Source organism: Heptranchias perlo, chromosome 2 (assembly GCF_035084215.1).
Source record: "Heptranchias perlo isolate sHepPer1 chromosome 2, sHepPer1.hap1, whole genome shotgun sequence".
Taxonomy (NCBI): domain Eukaryota; kingdom Metazoa; phylum Chordata; class Chondrichthyes; order Hexanchiformes; family Hexanchidae; genus Heptranchias; species Heptranchias perlo.
In genome coordinates, this window is record NC_090326.1 from 117,003,896 (window position 1) to 117,026,197 (window position 22,302).

At 49.5% G+C, this 22,302-nt stretch overlaps 1 protein-coding gene across 1 annotated transcript in view; it reads left to right on the plus strand.

Moving 5' to 3' along the window:
• Positions 1–22,302, plus strand: part of dnah5l (dynein, axonemal, heavy chain 5 like) — a 352,990-nt gene that overhangs the window by 75,045 nt on the left and 255,643 nt on the right. Inside the window, exons 15-19 of the mRNA XM_068006271.1 lie at positions 2,785–2,986; positions 4,051–4,146; positions 4,228–4,401; positions 4,682–4,771; positions 4,915–5,070. Of these exons, the coding sequence (XP_067862372.1) occupies positions 2,785–2,986; positions 4,051–4,146; positions 4,228–4,401; positions 4,682–4,771; positions 4,915–5,070 (718 nt within the window). The remainder of the gene's footprint in view (positions 1–2,784; positions 2,987–4,050; positions 4,147–4,227; positions 4,402–4,681; positions 4,772–4,914; positions 5,071–22,302) is intronic.

Below are 22,302 nucleotides of genomic sequence, written 5' to 3' on the forward strand. Positions count from 1 at the left end.
GAAAACGTGATTACATTTTTAAAAGTATTGCAAAATGCTTCTAAACTTAAAATGTGTCAATTACTTTCAACTGACCATGAACAGCCCAGTGCAAATGGTTCTGTTTCTGAACCCCCTATGGGCAGATAATGCAATTCTAGTTGTGCTATTCAGTGACAGGACTGCTGCCCCATAATGTGGAGTCAGCTCATTTTAATATTTTAATAACATTCCTGGCAGATGATGTTCTGGGAGCACCAGGTGGGCCACAGAGCATCAGCTGCCAGCAGTCAGTGAGGGGCTACTGGCTACCTTTCAATGTGCTACCATTTTATTTTTGGGTTGGTCCTCGGGATTTAAGTCTGCTTGATTGATTTGGTTGTTGAAGGCTGAAAACAAGAATGGCCCTATATTGGGGACAGGGCCACACAGTAGCAACATATCCAGCGCCCCCTGACATTGGTCTTTCCTGAAGCAAATGTTCAAAATGGGCACTTAGCATCTGGATTGCCGCTCAGGTACCCCAGTTGCATTATGAGGTGGCACTCTAATTTAAATAAATATAAGGACCTTAATGAGCCTTGTACACTTTTTTGTGTGCAGGTTCCCAGGATATTACGCGTTGGCAGCTACATTGAGATGCACTGAGTACATGGTGTGTATGTAGGACTCAGGTCTCCGCCCCCAATAATATGGGGAACTGATGCTCAATGCACATCAATACAACGGGCGCCAACCACAACATTATGGGCCCCTATATATTTTTGTTTATAAGCGCCTTTAGCATATACTATATAGCACACGGCAGACATCTCTAGTCCAAGTTCTTGGATGGTGTTTATATAAGATTCAGAAATTATATATGGTTCCCTTCGTCCAATTAAATTGGGTCTTCTATCTAGCACAGAAATATTTCAGTTTTCAGTCTTTAAACGACTTGCAGCTAAGAGGTAAAAAATCAATTTCTAGCAAGTATAATGGGAAAATTGTGCACCCCCAGCCTGTAATTTTCTATTCAGTAAAATAAATGGACAGTAAAACCCTGGGCTGGGAGTGGGCGATTTTGTGCAATGCGTTCCTGCTGTGCATGGGGCGTGTAGAAGCAGAATTTCTACCCCTAAGCTGCCACTGTCCATCTGTCTGAATCACTGACTGCAAAAGTATTAAATATATTTGTGCACCGAGAGTTGTTTTGAAAATTTTCCTCCAATTAGGTAACGCAGATTGAAATGCTATTTATTTTAGCAGTCCTTGATCATTTTTAATCTTTCTAAGACAGGAAATGTTAAGTTTTTTTGTAAAACACTACTGTGGCAGTGATCAAAATAGTATCAGTTGTTGATCTGGTGAAACCGTAATGACATCAGCCGAGCTAAAGGAATGCTCCAGGTATTTGCGTCTTTGAGCCTTGATGTCAGCTCTTTATGGACACAAATTTTAAAGTATGGTCCTTGGTCAGGAAGTGGCATCTATCCCAGCCTATTTTAACTGTGTTAAATATTTGAGTTTGTAATACAGAATTGTGGGTCTGTGTATCACAGCCAATCATTTCCAGTTCACTTCTTGAGATAAGCCTTGTAAAGTTCTGAAAAAGTGTAAAATGACTGCTTGCTGGGCAGCAATCCACGGTTAGGAGAGAAACTGTACAATCTAAATTGGAAAACAGAGTGGAACCTAGATGTACTGGGTATTCTCCCCATAGAAATATAACCAGTAATTTGTGTGCTGTGGTGGGCATTACTCCTGCACAGTGCACTTACGTATGACAGCACTTTAGGGGTATAGCTGGGGGCATTCCCATCAGATGTGCCCCTGATTGCCCAGAGCAGGTGTGGGTTCTGTTCTGGCCTAAAATAGGGCCCAAAGTTCAAATGGCAGTCAACCCCTGAAGGATTAATTGCCTTATAACAGGGGGCATATGTTGTGAGAGGAAATATAATGGAAAAGTTGGGAACTTTTTAAACATTGACATGAAAACTCTCTTCTTGCCCCTCTCAGTGTGGCAAGATGCCTATAATTTAAATGACCCCATTCCGAGGATTCGGAGGATTTCCGAGGAATCTGAGACAGGTTCACGACAAAAGTTAAGTGGTGGACGGAAGTACTGCTTTATCACACTCCCAATGGTGTGGCATTGCCACAGAATTTGTAGGTGTTATTTCTGGTCAGGATTGACTTTATACTGAAACTCAGCAGGTTCAGTGTGGAATTTGCGGGCTGGCAATCCCATGTCAACTCCTAACATCAGTTCAATGCTCCATAATGTTCTGAAAATGAACCTGGTGATAGGTGTTTTGTGACCCTTCCGTGGAGTATCCTTTACTATGCATGTGTTCTGCTGGACTTGTGTCTATGACAAGAGTATTTACTTTCAGCATATAGCAGGACAGCCATAAAGTAACAGGGAAAAAGAATATGTAGGTATTATTTGTGAATTTATGATGGGGGGGGTGTGCGGGGGGGAGAGAGAAGTACAACAATTACTTACATTTCTATAGTACTCATCGCAGGAGAGTGAAAGGAGAAAGAAAGTTGTGGGGCAATGAAAGTACAATAAAAAAGTAGATTCTTTAAGAGGCTTTTGAAAGCCAGAAATAACAAAAAAGAGATGTGGCGGGAAGGACTTCTAGAGAGCAGAGATATATAGTGGCTGAAGGAGTTTATGTAAACTAGATCACCAGGAGCATACATGTGTAAACTTAAGCACCTTGTTCCTGTCAAAAGGAAAATTTCTCTGTGTATGTTTTAATTTCAATGTTTTAATATGTACTGCAAAATAATTATAATCAATATTTAATTTTTTAGTGAAAACTATATATTTGGCAAGTTTGACACTTTTTGCAAGCGTCTGGAGAAGATTGCAGATGTGATAAACATTATGGAAAACCTTTCAGATCTCCAGAATATTAAAATGGAGGGATTTGACAAAATTTACTTACGTTATCAGACAATTATCACCAGCACAAAATCAAAGACTTATGATGTACTGGACCACAGAAAACAAGAGGTACAACATTCAAACGTTCTTACAGATCATATAGATTTATTTTACTTTTCTCTTTATTGAAAAGTGTTTGGTGAACACAACAAAAGGTTCTGGGCAACATTTTTTTCTGTGGGCAAACACAAAGGTGATGACACATTTTGTCATGAATTACCTACAGCACTGTGGCATGTGACATAATTGTATTAAAAGTGATAGTTGGCCATTCTGATTGTTCTCCTTCCCTCCAAGTTCAGAAGAGGGAAGTTGTGTAGACAGTTCTGATTTTAACTACTTCACAAAGAGGGTGAAAAGTATGGAACAAACTGCCTGAGGAGACACTGGAGGTTCTTAATGTTTGGAAATTCAAGAGGGAGTTGGATGAATTTTTGGCAGAAGAAGCAACTTTTTTTTATTCATTCATGGGATGTGGGCGTCACTGGCAAGGCCAGCATTTATTACCCATCCCTAATTGCCCTTGAGAAGGTGGTGGTGAGCCGCTTTCTTAAACTGCTGCAGTCCGTGTGGTGAAGGTTCTCCCACAGTGCTGTTAGGTAGGGAGTTCCAGGATTTTGACCCAGTGACGATGAAGGAAGAGCGATATATTTCCAAGTGGGTATAGGATAGTATGACATCTTTAGAAGTTTGGGACGGGAATGATGGACTGCATTGGTATTTTCCTCTACATTCTTATATTCCCTCCCCAGTGATCAAGACACTGTGGGGCTGGTTTTAGTGGATTTTACTCCTGGGGGTGCCAATTCATGGCGTATGGCCTTGCCAGGAGGCAGACCTGAACCAGGGGTACAACTGGGTCAAGTTGATGACCAGACCCATCAAATTCGGGAATACCTTGGTCTGAACAGGTGCAGTGCAATTCAGGTGTACTGCACTTGTCCAGTGTCCAGATTTGTGATGGAATATAATCTTTCTTGAATTGAATTGCAGCTTTGATGAATTGCTCAGGCCCTTCCTCTAGTAAGAGAATACCCTATAGCACTACTGTTTTGATTAATCTAGTGTATATTTTCTTTAAAGATTTTTGTTAGCTTCCAGGTTTAATTTAATTTCTAGATGTTCTTTTTCAGTTTGACAATGATTACCTGGAATTTAAATGCCAGATGGAAGGGCTTTATCAGTCATTGCAGATTTTTATGGATTCCTGGTTTGAGCAATCCTTAACTGTAAGTAACATTAAACAAAAACATTCAAAAATACCACTGAAACAAACCTATTGCCTTCACTGTTTCCTGGTATCTTTTCAGACAGAACGCATGTTAGATTTACTGGGAAAGTTTGAGCGCATTGCTGGGGCACAACTGGACCTTACAGACAAGTACCTGGTGGTCTTGCAGCGATTTGGACGAGATTTAGACCTTGTGCGCAAGACCTACCAGAAACAAAGAGAAAGTCCACCTATACCGCGTAATGTTCCACCTGTAAGCTTACTTTTTAATTAAAATTTCTCTGTTCTGATGAAAACTGTTTTTATATGGCAGTCCCACTTCTACTTAAAGATCTTTGAAATAAAATCTTCATTAATCTACTCAAAGACAATTTTTGTGGATATTCTTCAGTATTTCTCACAGATTCCAAACTAGAGAATTTTCCACTTTTTCTAAAAGGGATATTTTGAGCATACAATTAGCATTGTAAAACAACACAGTATACTCATCCTATTAAAGTATTAATAACTATGAGATATCTTCTGGTTGTCAGGTGTCTGGGAAGATTATGTGGGCCCGACAGCTATTCAGAAAAATAGATATTCCCATGAAGTTTCTGAAAAACAATGTTGAAATTTTGAAGGTAATTTTATATGTCTTTAATTGTTTGTTATAAAAAGTGTAATAGAACTTTATGTGACTGGATAAGAAAAATTGAACAGTATGATTTTTTAAATTTAAATTTTTATGGCAATACTTATTTTTTGCATTTTTTCATCTTGATAGACCCCTGAAATGAAAAAAGTTATCAAAAACTATAACAAGATGGCAGCTGTTCTTCTGGAGTTTGAGATGCTGTATCACAGGGGTTGGTGCCGAGCTATTGACTTGGCTCGAAATGGACTTCATGCCTCACTGATTGTTCGACATCCTGAGACTAAGGTTAAAAAAAATGTCCACTAATGATTCAATTCCAAAGCTTATGTCTTATGGAGTGAAACAACCAACTGCATCTAATTTTTAATATTTACCCACTTGGTGCAAGTGTTCTGAAAGTCTCCAGTGCTGGTGTAATAATGGAGCAAGACAAACAAAAGTTAATATAATAATAATATAGCCTGTTATATAGTGATATATATTATATATATCGTTATATAACTATATCTGTATTTCAGTCTATTTTATAGCAACAATACCATCTGGTGTAGAACTTTTGAGTGCATCCTACAGTAAATGATCTGCTTTTGATTCAGTTTGACTTGCCACCTGTGCAAAAGCTGGGCTTCTATACTGGGAAAAATGAGTTTTGTTTCAGTTATGTTAAACTCACATATTAGGTTAGAAAGTTTCATTGTGCCACATGAATGTCTGTTTAATAGCACATTCAGAATTTTCCAGTGAACCTCTTTGTATACTTGTCTTTATGTTCTCACTTGTGTGCACAGAGACAAATATTTATAACACACAACTTATTCTGGCATTGCTTTTCTTCTTTCTTTTTGTTCTCAAGTTTCTTGCTAACCTTTTCCCCATCTCCTTTGATTCTATTTATCTTGTAGTTTCTGTGCTCTAGTAAACACACAATTGGGTACTATAACAATATGGTCACCGAGTTTCTCAGAAAATCTGAGAGGCCGTTTCCTGGTGTACTCAATTGTGTTATCTCTATGGGTGTAGTGAAAATCCCACAGAAACATGCACTTACAGAAAATCCCTTTACCCCCTGTTTTATGAATAGGTCCCTCATTGTTACAAGAATCCCATGGAGATAGAAGTCCTGGACTGTTTCAAAGTATTTTATGAAGTGAATCCTGTAGCATATTGTTAAGTCATATGATGAATTCAAACATCCTAGTATAATGTAGTTATTTGTTCTAGAAAATGGCACAATTGCAGATGAATATCTAGATTCAATTCCTGATATGCTACTCAGTCTAAAACAGCTGACAATTACAAGTTAATACAATTTCTGAAAAAATGCCAACTAATTGACTAATTTTAGCTACTGCTAATCAAATCAGAATGTATTTTCAGCTTTGATAGCACTCTGCATAAAATTACTTTTTACAAATGAGGTGTACAGTTGTTTCTTGATGATTCACGTGGAATTATTTAAGCAAATGCTTGAGAAATCCTATTCCAGTGCATCTGGCCTGTACAAACATTGCACTCTAGCTCCTAATACTGCATTAGAATAAGTTAACATTGAATATCCTGAAATTTTGGAGAAATGCTGAGTTTAGACTTTAGCTATTTAATTTTTCTAGCACAAGTCATAAGTATTTTTCTATTGAATTGTGTTATTTTTCATTACATTCATATGTACACATGTGTTTTATTTTATTCGTTCATGGGATGTGGGCATCGCTAGCATGGCCAGCATTTATTGCTCATCCCTAATTGCCCTTGAGAAGGTGGTGGTGAGCTGCCTTCTTGAACCACTGCAGTCCACACGGACTGCAGCGGTTCAAGAATGCAGCTCACCACCACTTTCTTAAGGGCAATTAGGGATGGGCAATAAATGCTGGCCTCACCAACGACGCCCACATCCCATGAATGAATAAAAAAAAGTCCATGTGGTGAAGGTTCTTCCACAGTGCTGTTAAGAAGTGAGTTCCAGGATTTTGACCCAGCGACGATGAAGGAACAGCGATATATTTCCAAGTTGGGATGGTGTATGACTTGGAGGGGAACGTGCAGGTGGTGTTGTTCCAATGTGCCTGCTGCCCTTGTCCTTCTAGGTGGTAGAGGTCGCGGGTTTGGGAGGTGCTGTCGAAGAAGCCTTGGCGAGTTGCTGCAGTGCATCCTGTGGATGGTACACACTGCAGCCACAGTGCGCCGGTGGTGAAGGGAGTGAATGTTTAGGGTGGTAGATGGGGTGCCAGTCAAGCGGGCTGCTTTGTCCTGGATGGTGTCGAGCTTAGACCATAAGACCATTAGAGATAGGATCAGGAATAGGCCATTTGGCCCCTCAAGCTTGCTCCACCATTCAATGAGATCATGGCTGATCTGATTTTTACCTCAACTCCGCTTTCCCGCCCTTTCCCCATATCCTCTGACTCCCTTGCTGATCAAAAATTTGTCTAACTCAGCCTTGAATGTATTCAATGACTCAGCCTCCACAGCTTTTTGGGTTAAAGAATTCCAAAGATTCACGACCCTCTGGGAGAAGAAATTCCTCCACATTTCCGTCTTAAATGGGCGACCCCTTATTCTGAGACTATGCACCCTAGTTTTAGATTCCCCCATGAGGGGTAACATCCTCTCAGCATCTACCCTATCGAGTACCCTCAGAATCTTGTATGTTTCAATAAGGTCTCCTCTCATTCTTCTAAACTCCAATGAGTATAGACCCAACCTGTTCAATCTTTCCTCATAAGACAACCCTTCCATACCTGGAATCAACCTAGTGAACCTTCTCTGAACTGCCTCCAATGCAAGTATGTCCTTCTTTAAATAAGGGCACCGGAACTGTACGTAATACTCCAGGTGTGGTCTCACCAGCACCCTGTACAGTTATAGCATGACTTCCTTACTTTTACACTCCACCCCTGAGAAATAAAGGCCAATATTCCGTTTGCCTTCCAGATTACCTGCTGCACCTACATGTTGACTTTTTGTGTTTCATGTACGAGGACACCCAGATCCCTCTGTACTGCAGCATTTTGTAGTATTTCTCCATTCAAATAATATTTTGCTTTTTTATTTTTCCTCCCAAAGTGAATGACTTCACATTTTTCCACATTATATTCCATCTGCCAAATTTTTGCCCATTCATTTAACCTGTCACTATCCCTTTGCAGACACTTTGGGCCCGATTTTAGCACCCGGTTCCGGGTGCGTTCTCGGCGGGGGGGCCTCTAAAATCCCGGTTTCGAGGAGCGGGACCGGATCGCGCCTCGATCCCGCCCACTTCCTGGTTGCGCGATGACGTGCGGGGGTGCGTGCGTTGGCCCCGCTGGTGGGAATCCCGCAGGCAATTAAAGCCAGCGGGGTTCCACTTGAGTGTATTTATCTTGGTATTTCAGGTCATTAAATGACCTGATTGAGCTGTTTATTTAACAGGTGTCGGATTTTACAGTGAAATGAGACTGTTTCCCATACTGGGGGAAACACTCACACTCTCAACGGACGTGTTGCAGCCAGCAGCCTGTGGCAGCTGCCAAGGTGCATTCCACAGGTGGGGGGGGGGGAGAGCCTTCACCAACGCAGGAGGACACTCCGTAACATTGGGCAACGCCTGCCCTCCACCACCCTCCTCCAAGCAAGAAGATTCACCGGCGTGGAAGTCCAACCCCTGTGCGAGGACACACTTTTCTAGCGTGCACAACCCCGCAAACCTAAACCTGCCAGATGGGTGCTGCGTTGACATCCTCGGAGGACGAACAGGATGACCAGCCTCAGCAGCCTCGCAGTCCACGCCGTCCGCCTCAGAGACATGCATCCCCACAACACGGTGCTGCGGCACATCCACCTGCACAGCAGGATGGAGGGCATCCGCAGAGAGAGATGCGTCGCAGGAGGCACTACCCTCCGCACAGGGTCTACAGACCGAGGCTCAGCTTCATGGACCTCTCTGAGCAGCAGTGCATACGGAGGCTCAGAGTCACTCGCCAGGTAGTCGCCGACATCTGCAGCCTCCTCAATGACGAGCTGCTCCCGGATGGACCAAGCAGCATCTTCTTACCCGTCGCCGTCAAAGTCACCACTGCCCTCAACTTCTTCGCCTCCGGATCCTTCCAGGGTGCCACGGGGGACATCACCGGGGTCTGTCAGTCGTCTGCACACAAGTGCATAAGGCAGGTCACCGATGGGTTGTTCCGCAGGGCCTCGACCTACATCAACTTCGCCATGGATGAGCGCAGCCAGACGGAGAGGGCGGTTGGATTCCATGCTGTGGCTGGCTTCCCACGGGTGCAGGGTGTAATCGATTGCACCCACATAGCAATACGGGCACCTCCACATGAGCCAGGGCTGTTTATCAACAGGAAAGGGTATCACTCCATGAACGCCCAGCTCATTTGTGACCACCGCCAGAGATTCCTACACGTGTGCGCCAGATACCCTGGCAGCTGCCACGATGCCTTCGTCCTCAGGGAGTCCACCGTCCCGCCCCTCTTCCACGCACCCAACGCCGGCAACGGCTGGCTCCTCGGCGACAAGGGATATCCCCTGCACACGTGGCTTATGACACCTCTGAGGAACCCCATTACCGAGCCACAGCGTCGGTATAATGACAGCCACATTGCTACCAGGTCTACAATTGAGCAGGCTATAGGGCTGCTCAAGATGCGCTTCAGGTGCCTTGATCGTTCCGGGGGAGCGCTCCAATACACGCCATTCAGAGTGGGACGAATTATAGTTGTCTGCTGTGCCCTGCATAACATGGCACTACAGAGAGGGGTGCCGCTGGAGGAGGCCCCATGCACACCCGCCACCCACATTGAGGACGACAATGAGGAGGAGGTGGAGGAGGAAGAGGAGGAGGAGGAAGAGGGAGAGGAGGAGGAACGACCCATGCGCCGAACACCGGCTCACCTGTGTGCTCGTCAGGCCAGGGAGGCACTCATATGCCAACGGTTCTCCTAACATCACACTGTGTGAGGCGTTCACATGTCATAACGTGCACAGACGAGGGTCCATACAGGCTCCCTCCACAGAAGAGTGGTGCCTGTACACCTGCACCCACTGGATTATGCTCAATGGGTGGGACGGGGTGGTCGTCGTCATGATGAGGCGCAGGGAAGGGACATATTGCACAAGCCGCAGAATTATGGACAAGAGGTGGCAGCATTGGTGAGAAAAAGTGAGTTTATTTTGTGGTGACATTCAAAGAGTAGAAAATTTAAAAAAAACGACAAACACCCTGTTGCAATCCCTGTGTGCTCACGGAACTTTAGGCGTTCGTTTTCGGGACCCCCTACGTGGTGCTACCCCTGTGGCTCCAGCAGAGGTGGTGGCAGGTTGCTCCTGTTCGTGCCCTGACCGGGTAGATGCTTTGGGCCGACGCCCCCTGGGTTTCGGTGCCCGTGAGGGCACCTCCACAGACTGCTCCTCCTGCACCTGTGCAGGGGCAGACTCGGCCACCTGGAGAGGATGGACTATTGCGGGCACTGGTTGAGAGGGGGGCAACGGGTGAGACTTGGGGGCGCCTTGAGTAGCGTCCACACTTCCATTTCCCCGTTCACCATCTTCCCTCTCATGGCCAAGGCCCACATCACCCCTTCCACCCTGCTGGACGGCAGTTTGGATGACGTGGGTGAGACCTTGCAAGGCCACCTCCAATGTATCTGTCAACCTGTTGATGGCGGCAGAATGTTGTTCACCCTGAATCCGAACAGCCGTTGTGAGGGCCTGGATGGACTCATTGGTGAGCTGTGCGTGACGCTCGAGGGAGGCTAGCCTGTCCTCCACCGCAGACGTTCCCACACCTACCCGCGACACTATCTCAGAGATGCCTTCACGTCCCTGCGACACTATCTCGGCGATACCCTCCTGCACCTGTGCCACCATTCCCCTCATGCAGGAGTTGGACTCCTCCATCCTCCGTGCGATTGTGGAGAGTGCGCGTGGCACCTCTCCCAGTACCTCAGCAATGTTCTGGTGCCCCTCGACGACTCTCCTTTTGACAGGTGGCCCCCTGGGTTCAGCATCTGGGTCCGGCTGAGCAAAGCCTGGAGAAGAGTGCTCCCACCGACGCGGACCCTCCGCGGCTGACCCTGCCACCAGGGTCTGCTCATGCTCATGTGTGCGCGGTGACTCACCATGTGCAATCCCAACTAGCTGAGGGGGGGGACCCACCGAGGTGTGTGTATCTGCGCTGGTGGATGCAAGGCTCATGTGTGACGATGCACCCTCAGAGACGGGCATGTCCTCTGAGGAATCGCCCTCAACCGAGACGTCGATCGCAGACGGTCCTGGAAGAGAACAGAGGGAAATATCAGGCATGTGACCAAATGTGGCGGTGCGGCATATGCCATGTGATGCTACGATCATTCACGATCATGAGTGATGAGTGCCAGCTTTCCCTTACCGGCCGTTTCGCCAGAACCAGACTCGCCATCCGCCATCGACAGGCAATGCAGCGTGCGGCTGATCTCCAGTGCCTCGACCTCGGCGTCTGTCAGGGCCATCTCGTGTGGCGGGCCCCCTCCGGTGCATGCCCTATCGCGTGCGTTCCTGGCCCTCTTCTCCTGTGAGGGCAAAACACAAAAACGTTATTGAGTGATGATTACAATGTGAGACGCTTCAAGCATTGGTGTGATTGGGTTGAACGTGTGCCAGATGGATGGGAGGATGCGTGTGCCACATGGCCATCCCATTGTATGGGCATTGGGGTGTGTGGTAGTGGTCGAGTGGGGACAGGGACGGTGGGTACGTGCAGGCACTGTGAGGATGATAGTTGGGTGGCTGTGAGGATTGGTGCGGGAGCGCAGTACTGTCAGTGGAGATGGGGTTGTGAGGTGTTTGAGGTGATGTGGAAGACGGAGTGATGCAGAATGCGTTAGTGTACTCACTTTTCCGGACCTGGTGAGGTCATTGAATCTCTTGCGGCACTGAATCCAAGTGCGGGTGGTGTTTCCCCTGCTTGTGACCTCCGCGGCCACCTCCTCCCATGCCCTCTTGGTGGCGCTGGCAGGGCACCTCCTTCCATCCGTGGGGAACAGCGTCTCCCTCCTCATGCGGACCCCGTCCAGCAGCACCTGGAGGGCGTGGTCCGTGAAACGGGGAGCAGCCTTACCCCTGTGCTCCTCCATCCTTGATGGAGTGTAGTTTGTGGCTGGAGGGGCTTTGGTGGACTGCCCCTTTAAATAGAGCGCAACCATCGCTCAGACGTCAATGCGCATGCGCAGGCCGCCGGCACGCAGCTGAGAAGCGCGGAACCCGTAACTGCCGGCTAATCACATCAATCATCCCGCGATCGCGTGCGCAACGCACTCAATTTGGCCGGCGCGTTTTCCTCGAGCCCGCCCGACCACCCGCTGCCAACCCGCACCCCTGGTAAAATCGGGCCCTTTGTGTCCTCATCGCAACTTGCTTTTCCACCTATCTTTGTATCATCAGCAAATTTGGCCACAAGACACTCTGTTCCTTCATCCAAGTCATTGATATATATTATAAATAGTTGAGGCCCCAGCACTGATCCCTGCGGCACCCCACGAGTTACAGATTGCCATTTTGAAAATAACCCTTTTATCCCGACTCTTTGTTTTCTGTTAGTTAGCCAATCCTCTATCCATGCCAATATATTACCCCAACACCACGAGCTCTTATCTTGTGCAGTAATCTTTTATGTGGCACCTTATCGAATACCTTTTAGAAATCCAAATATATTGCATCCATTGGTTCCCCTTTATCCACCCTGCCGGTTACTTCCTCAAAGAACTCTAATAAATTTGACAGACACGATTTCCCCTTCATAAAACCATGCTAACTCTCCTTGATTGTACTATGAGTCTCCAAATGTCCTGCTACTACTTCCTTAATAATGGATTCTAGCATTTTTCCAATGACAGATGTTAGGCTAACTGGTCTATTGTTACCTGGGGCTCGATTTTAGTAGCGGGTTCCCTGTGCGTTATCGGCGGGGTGGGCTCGAAAATGTCAATTTCCATGTGCGGGACCGGATCGCGCTGCGATCCCGGCCACTTCCGGGTCCCGCGCTGACGTGCGGGGCTGTGTGCGTGGCCCCCGCTGGTGGGAATCCCGCAGGCAATTAAAGCCAGCGGGATGCCACTTGAGTGTACTTACCTTGCTTGTTGAGGTCATTAAATGAGCTGAATCAGCTGTCATAACAGGAAGTGTGGGATTTTACCTTCAACTCAGACTGTTCCACACACTGGGGGAAACAGTCTCCCTCCAACCGGACGTGTTGCAGCCAGCAGCCTGTGGCAGCTGCCAAGGTGCACTCCACAGGGGGTGGGGGGAGAGCCCTCACCCACGCAGGAGGCCACCGTGTCACATAGGGCAACCCCTGCCCTCCACCACTCCCCGCCAAGCCAGAGGACAGACCGACGTGAAACCGCAGCCCCAGTTCGAGGAACCACCCACCTACCCTGCACAACCCCTCAGACCAACACCTGCCAGATGGGAGGTGCGTTGACATCCTCGGAGGACGAACTGCATGACCAGCCCCAGCAGCCTCGCAGTCCACGCCGTCCGCCTCAGAGACGTGGAGCCCCCCAACACGGTGCTGTGGCACACCCACCTGCACAGCAGGAGGGAGGGCAACCGCAGAGAGAGATGCGTCGCAGGAGGCACTACCCTCTGCACAGGGTCTACAGACCGAGGCTCAGCTCCATGGACCTCTCCGAGGAGCAGTGCATACGGCGGCTCAGAGTCAGTCGCCAGGTAGTCGCCGACATCCGCAGCCTCCTGAACGACGAGCTGCTCCCGGATGGACCAAGCAGTATCTTCTTACCTGTCGCCGTCAAAGTCACCACTGCCCTCAACGTCTTCGCATCCGGATCCTTCCAGGGTGCCACCGGGGACATCACCGGGGTCTGTCAGTCGTCTGCACACAAGTGCATAAGGCAGGTCACCGATGGGTTGTTCCGCAGGGCCTCGCACTACATCAACTTCGCCATGGACGAGCGCAGACAGATGGAGAGGGCGGTTGGATTCCATGCCATGGCTGGCTTCCCACGGGTACAGGGTGTAATCGGCTGCACCCACATCGCAATACGGGCACCTCCGCATGAGCCAGGGCTGTTCATCAACAGGAAGGGGTATCACCCCATGAACGCCCAGCTCATTTGTGACCACCGCCAGAGATTCCTACACGTGTGCGCCAGATACCCCGGCAGCTGCCACGATGCCTTCGTCCTCAGGGAGTCCACCGTCCCGCCCATCTTCCACGCACACAACGCGGGCAACGGCTGGCTCATTGGCGACAAGGGGCTTCCCCTACACACGTGGCTCATGACGCCTCTGAGGAACCCCATCACCGAGCTGGAGCGTCGGTACAATGACAGCCACACTGCTACCAGGTCTACAATTGAGCAGACCATAGGGCTGCTCAAGATGCGCTTCAGGTGCCTTGATCGTTCTGGGGGAGCGCTCCAATACACACCATTCAGAGTGGGACGAATCATAGTTGTCTGCTGTGCCCTGCACAACATGGCCCAACAGAGAGGGGTGCCGCTGGAGGAGGCCCCATCAACACCTGCCACCCACATTGAGGACGGCAATGAGGACGAGGAGGTGGAGGTGGAGGAGGGGGAGGAGGGGGACGCGTCACAGGATGATGGACGACCCATGCGCCGAACCCCGACTCACCGGGATGCTCGCCGGGCCAGGGAGGCACTCATATGTCAACGGTTCTCCTAGAGTCAGACAGTGCGAGGCGTTCGCATCTCCTCACCTGCACATGCGAGGGGCCATACCAGCCCCCTCCACTGAAGAGCGTTGCCAGTACTCCTGCACCCACAGCAGTGTGCCCAATGGGCGGCAGCAGGTGTCCGCCGTCATGATGGGCTGCACGGAACGCACCTATTGCACAGGCCGCGGAAGAATGGACGAGAGGTGGCAGGAGTGGTGAGAACGATAGTGTTTAATATCTACAAGGTGCAATACTATAAACAAAAAGTGTACAAATTAACAGACACCCTGGTGCATTCCCTTTGTGCTTATAACGCCTTTGGCTTTCGTTTCCGGCTACCCCTACGTGGTGCTACCCCTGTGGCTCCAGCAGAGGTAGTGGCAGGTTGCTCGTGTTGTTGCCCTGACTGGGTAGATGCTTTGGGCGGACGGCCCCTGGGTTTCGGTGCCCGTGAGGGCACCTCCACAGACTGCTCCTCCTGCACCTGTGCAGGGGCAGACTCGGCCACCTGGAGAGGAGGCACCATTGCGGGTACTGGTTGAGAGGGGGGCAACGGGTGGGACGTGGGGGCACCTTGAGAAGTGTCCCCGCTTCCATGTCCCCGGTCACCATCATCCCTCTCGTGGCCTCGGCCCACATCACCTCTTCCACCCTGCTGGACGACAGTTTGGATGGCATGTGTGAGGCCTTGCAAGGCCACCCCTAGTGTATCCGTCAGCCTGTTTATGGCGGCGGAATGTTGCTCACCCTGAATCCGTACAGCCGTTGTCAGGGCCTGCACAGACTCGATGTGGAGATGTGCGTGACGCTTGAGGGAGGCCAGCCTCTCCTCCACCGCAGACACTCCTGCACCTACCCGCGACACTGTGTCGCCGGTACCCTCCTGTGCCTGCGCCACCAATGCCCACATGCAGGAGGTGGACTCCTCCATCGCCTGCACGATTGTGGACAATGCGCGCGGCACCTCTCCCAGTACCTCAGCAATTAGCTGGTGCCCCTCGACGGCTCTCCTTTTGACTGGTGGCCCCCTGGGTTCAGCATCTGGGTCCGGCTGAGCAGAGCCTGGAGATGAGTGCTCCCACCGATGCGGACCCTCCGCGGCTGCCCCTGCCACCAGGGTCTGCTCATGCTCACACATGCGCGGTGAATCACCAAGTGCAACCCCAACTAGTTGGTGAGGGGGACCCACCGAGGTGCGTGTCTCTGCGCTGGTGGATGGTTGGCTCATATGTGACGATGCACCCTCAGAGACCGGCATGTCCTCTGAGGAATCGCCCTCCTCACACGAAGCGCTCGCAGACGGCCCTGCAAGAGAACAGAGGGCACTATGAGGCATGTGCACAGAGATCGCGGTGCGCCAGATGGCAGGTGATGCTAAGGTCATTCGCGATCACGAGTGTTGAGTGTCGGCTGTCCCTTACCGGCCGATGCTGTAGCGCCAGACTCGCCATCGCCCACCGACAGGCACAGTGGCGTTACACTCAGTTCGAGCGCCTTCACCTCGGCATCCGTGAGCTCGAGCACGTGCGGCGGGCCCCCTCCAGTGCGGTCCCTTTCCCGCGCGTTCTTGCATCTCTTCTCCTGTGAAGGCAAAACACAGATGCGGGAGTACGTGCAGATTGCATAGTGAGACGCCTGGAGCATCGGTATGGGTGGGTTGCGCGTGGGGCGGATGGATGGGAGGATGCGTGTGCCACATGCCCGTCCCATTGCATGGGGTTGGGGCGTGTGGTATTGTTCCAGTGGGGACAGGGAGGGTGGGTCAGTGCAGGCACGGTGAGGATGGTGAGTGAGTGGCTGTGAGGATTGCTGTGGGAGCGCTGTGGTGGCTGTGCAGAAGGGGTTGTGGGGTGTTTGGCGTGATGGTCGAGACGGGTTCTGGGGGGGTGCGTTAGTGTACTCACCTTGCCGGACCTAGTGAGGTCATTGAATCGCTTGCGGCACTGCTCCCAAGTCCTGCTGGTGTTAGAGCTGCTGCTCACCTCCGCTGCCACCTCTGCCCATGCCCTCCTGGTTACGGTGCCAGGGCGCTTCCGTCCGTCCCTGGGGAAGAGCGTGTCCCTCCTCCTCCGCACACCTTCCAGGAGGAGCTGCAGCGCGTGGTCGGAAAACCGGGGCGCAGCCTTACCCCTGGGTTGCGCCATGGTCTGCTTCTTGATGCTAGATGCAGGGGGGGCTCTGTGGGACTGCCCCTTTAAGTGGAGCTCCACCATCGCGCTGGTGTCAATGCGCTTGCGCAGGCGGCCGGCACACAGCTGGGGTGCGGCGAACCCGGAACCACGGCTTAATTCAATCAATTATCCCGCGATCGCGCGGGGGGCGCACTCAATTAACCGTCCGCGTTTTCCACGCTCCCAGAGGACCACCCGCCGGGAACCCGCAGGCCTGCTAAAATCGGGCCCCTGCTTTCTGTCTCTCTCCCTTTTTGAATAGGGATGTTCCGTTTGCGGTTTTCCAATCCGCTGGGACCTTTCCAGAATCTAGTGAATTCTGGAAGATTACAATCAATGCATCCACTATCTCTGTAGCCACTTCCTTTAAGACCCTCGGATGCAAGCCATCAGGTCCAGGGGACTTGTCAGCCTTAAACCCATTCGTTTACCTAGTACTTTTTCTCTAATGATAGTGATTGTTTTTAGTTCTTCTCTCCCCTTTGCCCCTTGATTTGCTACTATTATTGGTATATTATTAGTGTCTTCTACTGTGAAGACAGATACAAAGGGCTCCATTTTAGCACCCGCTATCGGGTGCGTTCCTGGCGGGGGGGCTCCGAAAATCGGGGAATCCCGGAGCGGGTCGGGAGCCCGGCTCCAACCCGCCCACTTCCGGGTTCCACACAGACGCGCTGATGTGCGCGCGCAGCCCCCGCTGGTGGGACTCCCGCAGGCAATTAAAGCCAGCGGGGTGCCACTTGACAGTATTTATTCTGCTATTTCAGGTCGTTAACAGACCTGATTAAGGGAATATGTCAGGAGGGGTGGGATTTTAGAAACAACTGGGACTGTTTCCCATACTGGGGGAAACAGTCCCAGTTGAAATGGACGTGTTGCAGCTATCAGCCTGTGGCAGCTGCAAAGGTCCATTTGACAGGTGGGAGTGGGGGGAGACCCTCACTCATTGCAGGAGGCCACTCTGTCACTTGGGACAAAGTTTGGCCACCACCACCCTCCTCCTGACAATGAAATTCACCAACTTGCACACTTACCCCGGGGTCCAGAGACATGTACCTACCTTGCGGACCCCCTCAGATGTACATCTTCCGGATGGGGGCCGCCGTAGCTGCAGTCATGACCTCCTCGGAGGGCCAACAGCATCACCAGCCTTGCTGGCCAAGCCGTCCACCTCTGACACGTGGAGCTCCCCAACACAGTGCTGTGACACATCCACCTGCACAGCAGGAGGGAGGGCAACCGCAGAGAGAGGGGCGTCGCAGGGGGCACTACCCTCGCCACAGAGTCTACAGACCGAGGCTCAGCTTCCTGGACCTCTCTAAGCAGCAGTGCGCACGGAGGCTCAGAGTCACTCGACGTAGTCGTGGACATCTGCAGCCTCCTTCATGCCGAGCTGCTCCCGGCTGGCCCGAGCATCATCTTCTTACCTGTCGCTGTCAAAGTCACCACTGCCCTCAACAACTTCTCCTCCGCATCCTTCCAGGGTGCCACTGGGGACATCGCCGACGTCTCTCAGTCGTTTGCACAAAAGAGCCCTGCAAATACACCTACACCCACTTTGCAGTGACACAATGGGTGGCATCAGGTGTGGGTCTTCATTGTGATCCTCAGGAAAGGGCATTATTGCACAAACCAGACAAGATTCGCAAAGACGTGGCAGTAGTGGTGCCAATATAATATGTAATGTGAGTTGATCAGAAATCAATCGAAGTAAAAACCATGACAAACCCTCAAACACCCTTGTGCATCCCCTTCATGCTCACAACACGTTTGCCTTATGCTTCCTACTACACATATGTGATGCATGCCCTGTGGCTGCAGCACGGGTAGTGGCAGGTTGAGTGCGGCTGACCGTGAAAGAGATGCACGAGAGGGTGAGTACGAGATAGAGCCATGAGATTGTATGAGGATTGGGTTGAGTGGTAGTGGCGGGATGAGTACTGGCGAGGTGAGTAAGTGCAGGTAAGATGAGGATGAGCTTTGAGTGGGTGTGAGGGGTGATGTGACAGAGTAGTGTTGGCAGTGCAGAAGGAGATGTGGGGTGGGGGCGGTGATGTGGCAGACAGAGTGTAGGGGAATGAGTAAGTGTAGGGGAATGAGTAAGTGTACTCACTTTGGCTGACCTACTTAGATCATTGCAGCGCCTCCTGCACTGTATGCAGGTGGGCGATATGTTGGTGGTGCAGGTGACCTCCTCTGCCACCTCGAGCCAGGCCTTCCTGGTGGCAGAGGCAGGCCGCTTCCTCCTGCCCACCGGGGGGAAGATCTCTGTCTTCCCCCTCCTCCTCACCCCATCTAATGATACCTGGAGTGAGGCATCATTAAACTGGGAGCAGCCTTCCCCCTGGGCTATTTTTTCCTATTTGTTGCAGCAGCTGTCAGTGGAGGACTGCCCCTTTAAATAGGGCTCCTCCAGCTGACAGACCTTACTGTGCATGCGCAGTCCGCCCGACGCGCAGCTCAGCAGTGGGAAACCCGGAAGAACAGGTAAGCGGATCCAATTAGGCTGCGATCGCGCATGGGGCAGACTGATTTCACCGCGCGTGTTACCCACGCGCCCAATAGCCCCCCCGCCGCGAACCCGCAGCCCTGGCAATATCGAGCCCAAAATATCTGTTCAATTCCTCTGCCATTTCCTTGTTTTCCATTATTATTTCCCCAGTCTCATCCTCTAAGGGACCAATGTTTACTTTAGCTACCCTCTTCCTTTTTATATACTTGTAGAAGCTTTTACTGTTAGTTTTTATATTTCTTGCTAGTTTACTCTCAATTTATTTTCTCCCTCTTTATTATTCTTTTAGTCATCCTTTGCTGGTTTTTAAAGTTTTCCCAATCTTCAGGTTTACCAGTAATCTTTGCCATGTTGTATGCTTTTTCTTTTAACCTGATACCATCCTTGACTTGCTTAATTAGCCATGGTTGGTCCATCCTTTTTGTGGAGTCTTTCCTCCTAACAGGGATATATTTTTGTTGTGAGTCATAAAATATCTTTTTAAATGTTTGCCACTGCTTATCCACCATCATACCATCTAATCTGTTTACCCAGTCCACTTTAGTCAATTTCGTCCTCATTCCTTTAGAATTGCCCTTACTTAAGTTTAATACAGTAGTTTCAGACCCAAGATCCTCGCTCTCAAACTGGATGTAAAATTCTATCATGTTATGATCACTGCTTCCGAAGGGATCCTTTACTTTGAGATCATTAATTAATCCTGTTTCGTTACCCATTATCAGATCCAAAATGGCCTGTTCCCTGGTTGGTTCCCCGATGCATTGGTCTAAGAAACAGTCCCTAATACACTCTGTGAACTCCTCCTCTGGGCTATTTTTGCCAATTTGATTTGTCCAATCCATGTGAAAATTAAAATCGCCCATGATTATTGCATTACCTTTTTTACAAGCTCCCCCTATTTCCTGATTAATATTTTGCCCTACAGTGTAGCTACTGTCAGGGGGCCTATATACTACTCCCACCAGTGATTTCTTTCCCATGCTATTTCTTACCTCCACCCAAATTGAATCGACACACCTTGATCTTCTGAGCCAAGGTCATTTCTCACTATTATGCTCACTATTATTCTCACTAATTTCATCCTTTATTAACAGAGCTACCCCACCACCTTTACCTTTTTTCCTATCCTTCCGAAATGTTAAATAACCCTGAATATTTAGCTCCCAACCTTGGTCACCTTGCAACCACGTCTTTGTAATGGCCACGAGATCATACCCATTTGTTTCTATTTGTGCCGTCAATTCATCTATCTTATTACGAATGCTGCGCACATTCAGATAAGGAACTTTTAATTTTGTCCTTTTACCATTCTTTCCTACCCTGGCCCCATTTGCTAGTGCACTCTTATGTTTGTACGTTCTGCCCCTTCCTGACACACTCTGTTTATCATTACCCCCATCACTTTCCTGTACTACTCCCTTGTCTTTTCTCTTTATCAATCTAAACTTCGCTCCACCTGAGCCCTCCCCACCTCTATTTAGTTTAAAGCCTTCTCTACCGCCCTAGTTATTCGGTTTGCCAGAACACTGGTCCCAGCATGGTTCAGATGATGCCCGTCCCAACGGAACAACTCCCTCTTTCCCCAGTACTGATGCCAGTGCCCCATGAATCGAAACCCACTTCTCCCACACCAATCTTTGAGCCACGCTTTCATCTCTCTGATCTGATTTACCCTGTGCCAATTTGCTCGTGGCTCAGGTAATAATCCGGAGATTATCACCTTTGTGGTTCTGCTTTTTAATTTAGTCCCTAGCTGCTCAAAATCCCTCAGCAGAGCCTCTTTCTTAGTCCTACCTGTGAGCTTCTTGAGTGTTGTTGGAGCTGCACTCATCCAGGCAAGTGGAGAGTATTCCATCACACTCCTGACTTGTGCCTTGTAGATAATGGAAAGGCTTTGGGGAGTCAGGAGGTGAGTCACTCGCCACAGGATACCCAGCCTTTGACCTGCTCTTGTAGCCACAGTATTTATGTGGCTGGTCCAGTTAAGTTTCTGGTCAGTGGTGACCCCCAGGATGTTGATGGTGGGGGATTCGGTGATGGTAATGCCGTTGAATGTCAAGGGGAGGTGGTTAGACTCTCTCTTGTTGGAGATGGTCATTGCCTGGCACTTGTCTGGTGCGAATGTTACTTGCCACTTATCAGCCCAAGTCTGGATGTTGTCCAGGTCTTGCTGCATGCGGGCACAGACTGCTTCATTATCTGAGGGGTTGCGAATGGAACTGAACACAGTGCAACATCAGCGAACATCCCCATTTCTGACCTTATGATGGAGGGAAGGTCATTGATGAAGCAGCTGAAGATGGTTGGGCCTAGGACACTGCCCTGAGGAACTCCTGCAACAATATCCTGGGGCTGAGATGAATGTCCTCCAACAACCACTACCATCTTCCTTTGTGCTCGGTATGACTCCAGCCATTGGAGAGTTTTCCCCCTGATTCCCATTGATGTGTATATGCATGTCTGTGGTGTGCGTTTTTCCATAGTATGTACACATACATGTTTGTGCATGTGTGTATTAATTCCAGAATTATTGCCTTAACATGTAATGTTAAGGCAATAATGGTGAGCTGGTTATGTACTAGCATACAGCAAAATAAGGTATTGAAATATATTTGCTTGTTGATAATTTCCACCACAGTGAGTTTCCAATCTTTGCCACACCTGAAGGGAGAAGCAATAAGTGGCTGATTACACCTCTGTGAAGCAGCTTGGGACATTTTTCCCATCACCCCTGTGCTCGCTGACTTACATTGGCAACCAGTCCTGGAACGTCTCGATTTTAAAATTCTCATCCTCGTTTTCAAATCCCTCCATGGCCTCGCCTCTCCCTATCCCCGTAACCTCCTCCACCCCTACAACCCTCTGAGATCTCTGCGCTCCTCCAATTCTTGCCTCTTGCACATCCCAGATTTTAATCACTCCACCATTGGTGGCCGTGCCATCACCTGCCTAGGCCCTAAGCTCTGGAATTCCCTCCCTAAACCTTTCTGCCTCTCTACCTCTCCCCCCCTGCTTTAAGACACTCCTTAAAACCTACCTCTTTGACCAAGATTTTGCTTACCTGTCCTAATATCTCCTTATGTGGCTCGGCGTCAAATTTTGTTTGATAATCGCTCCTGTGACGCACCTTGGGACGTGTTATTACATTAAAGGCGCTATATAAATGCAAG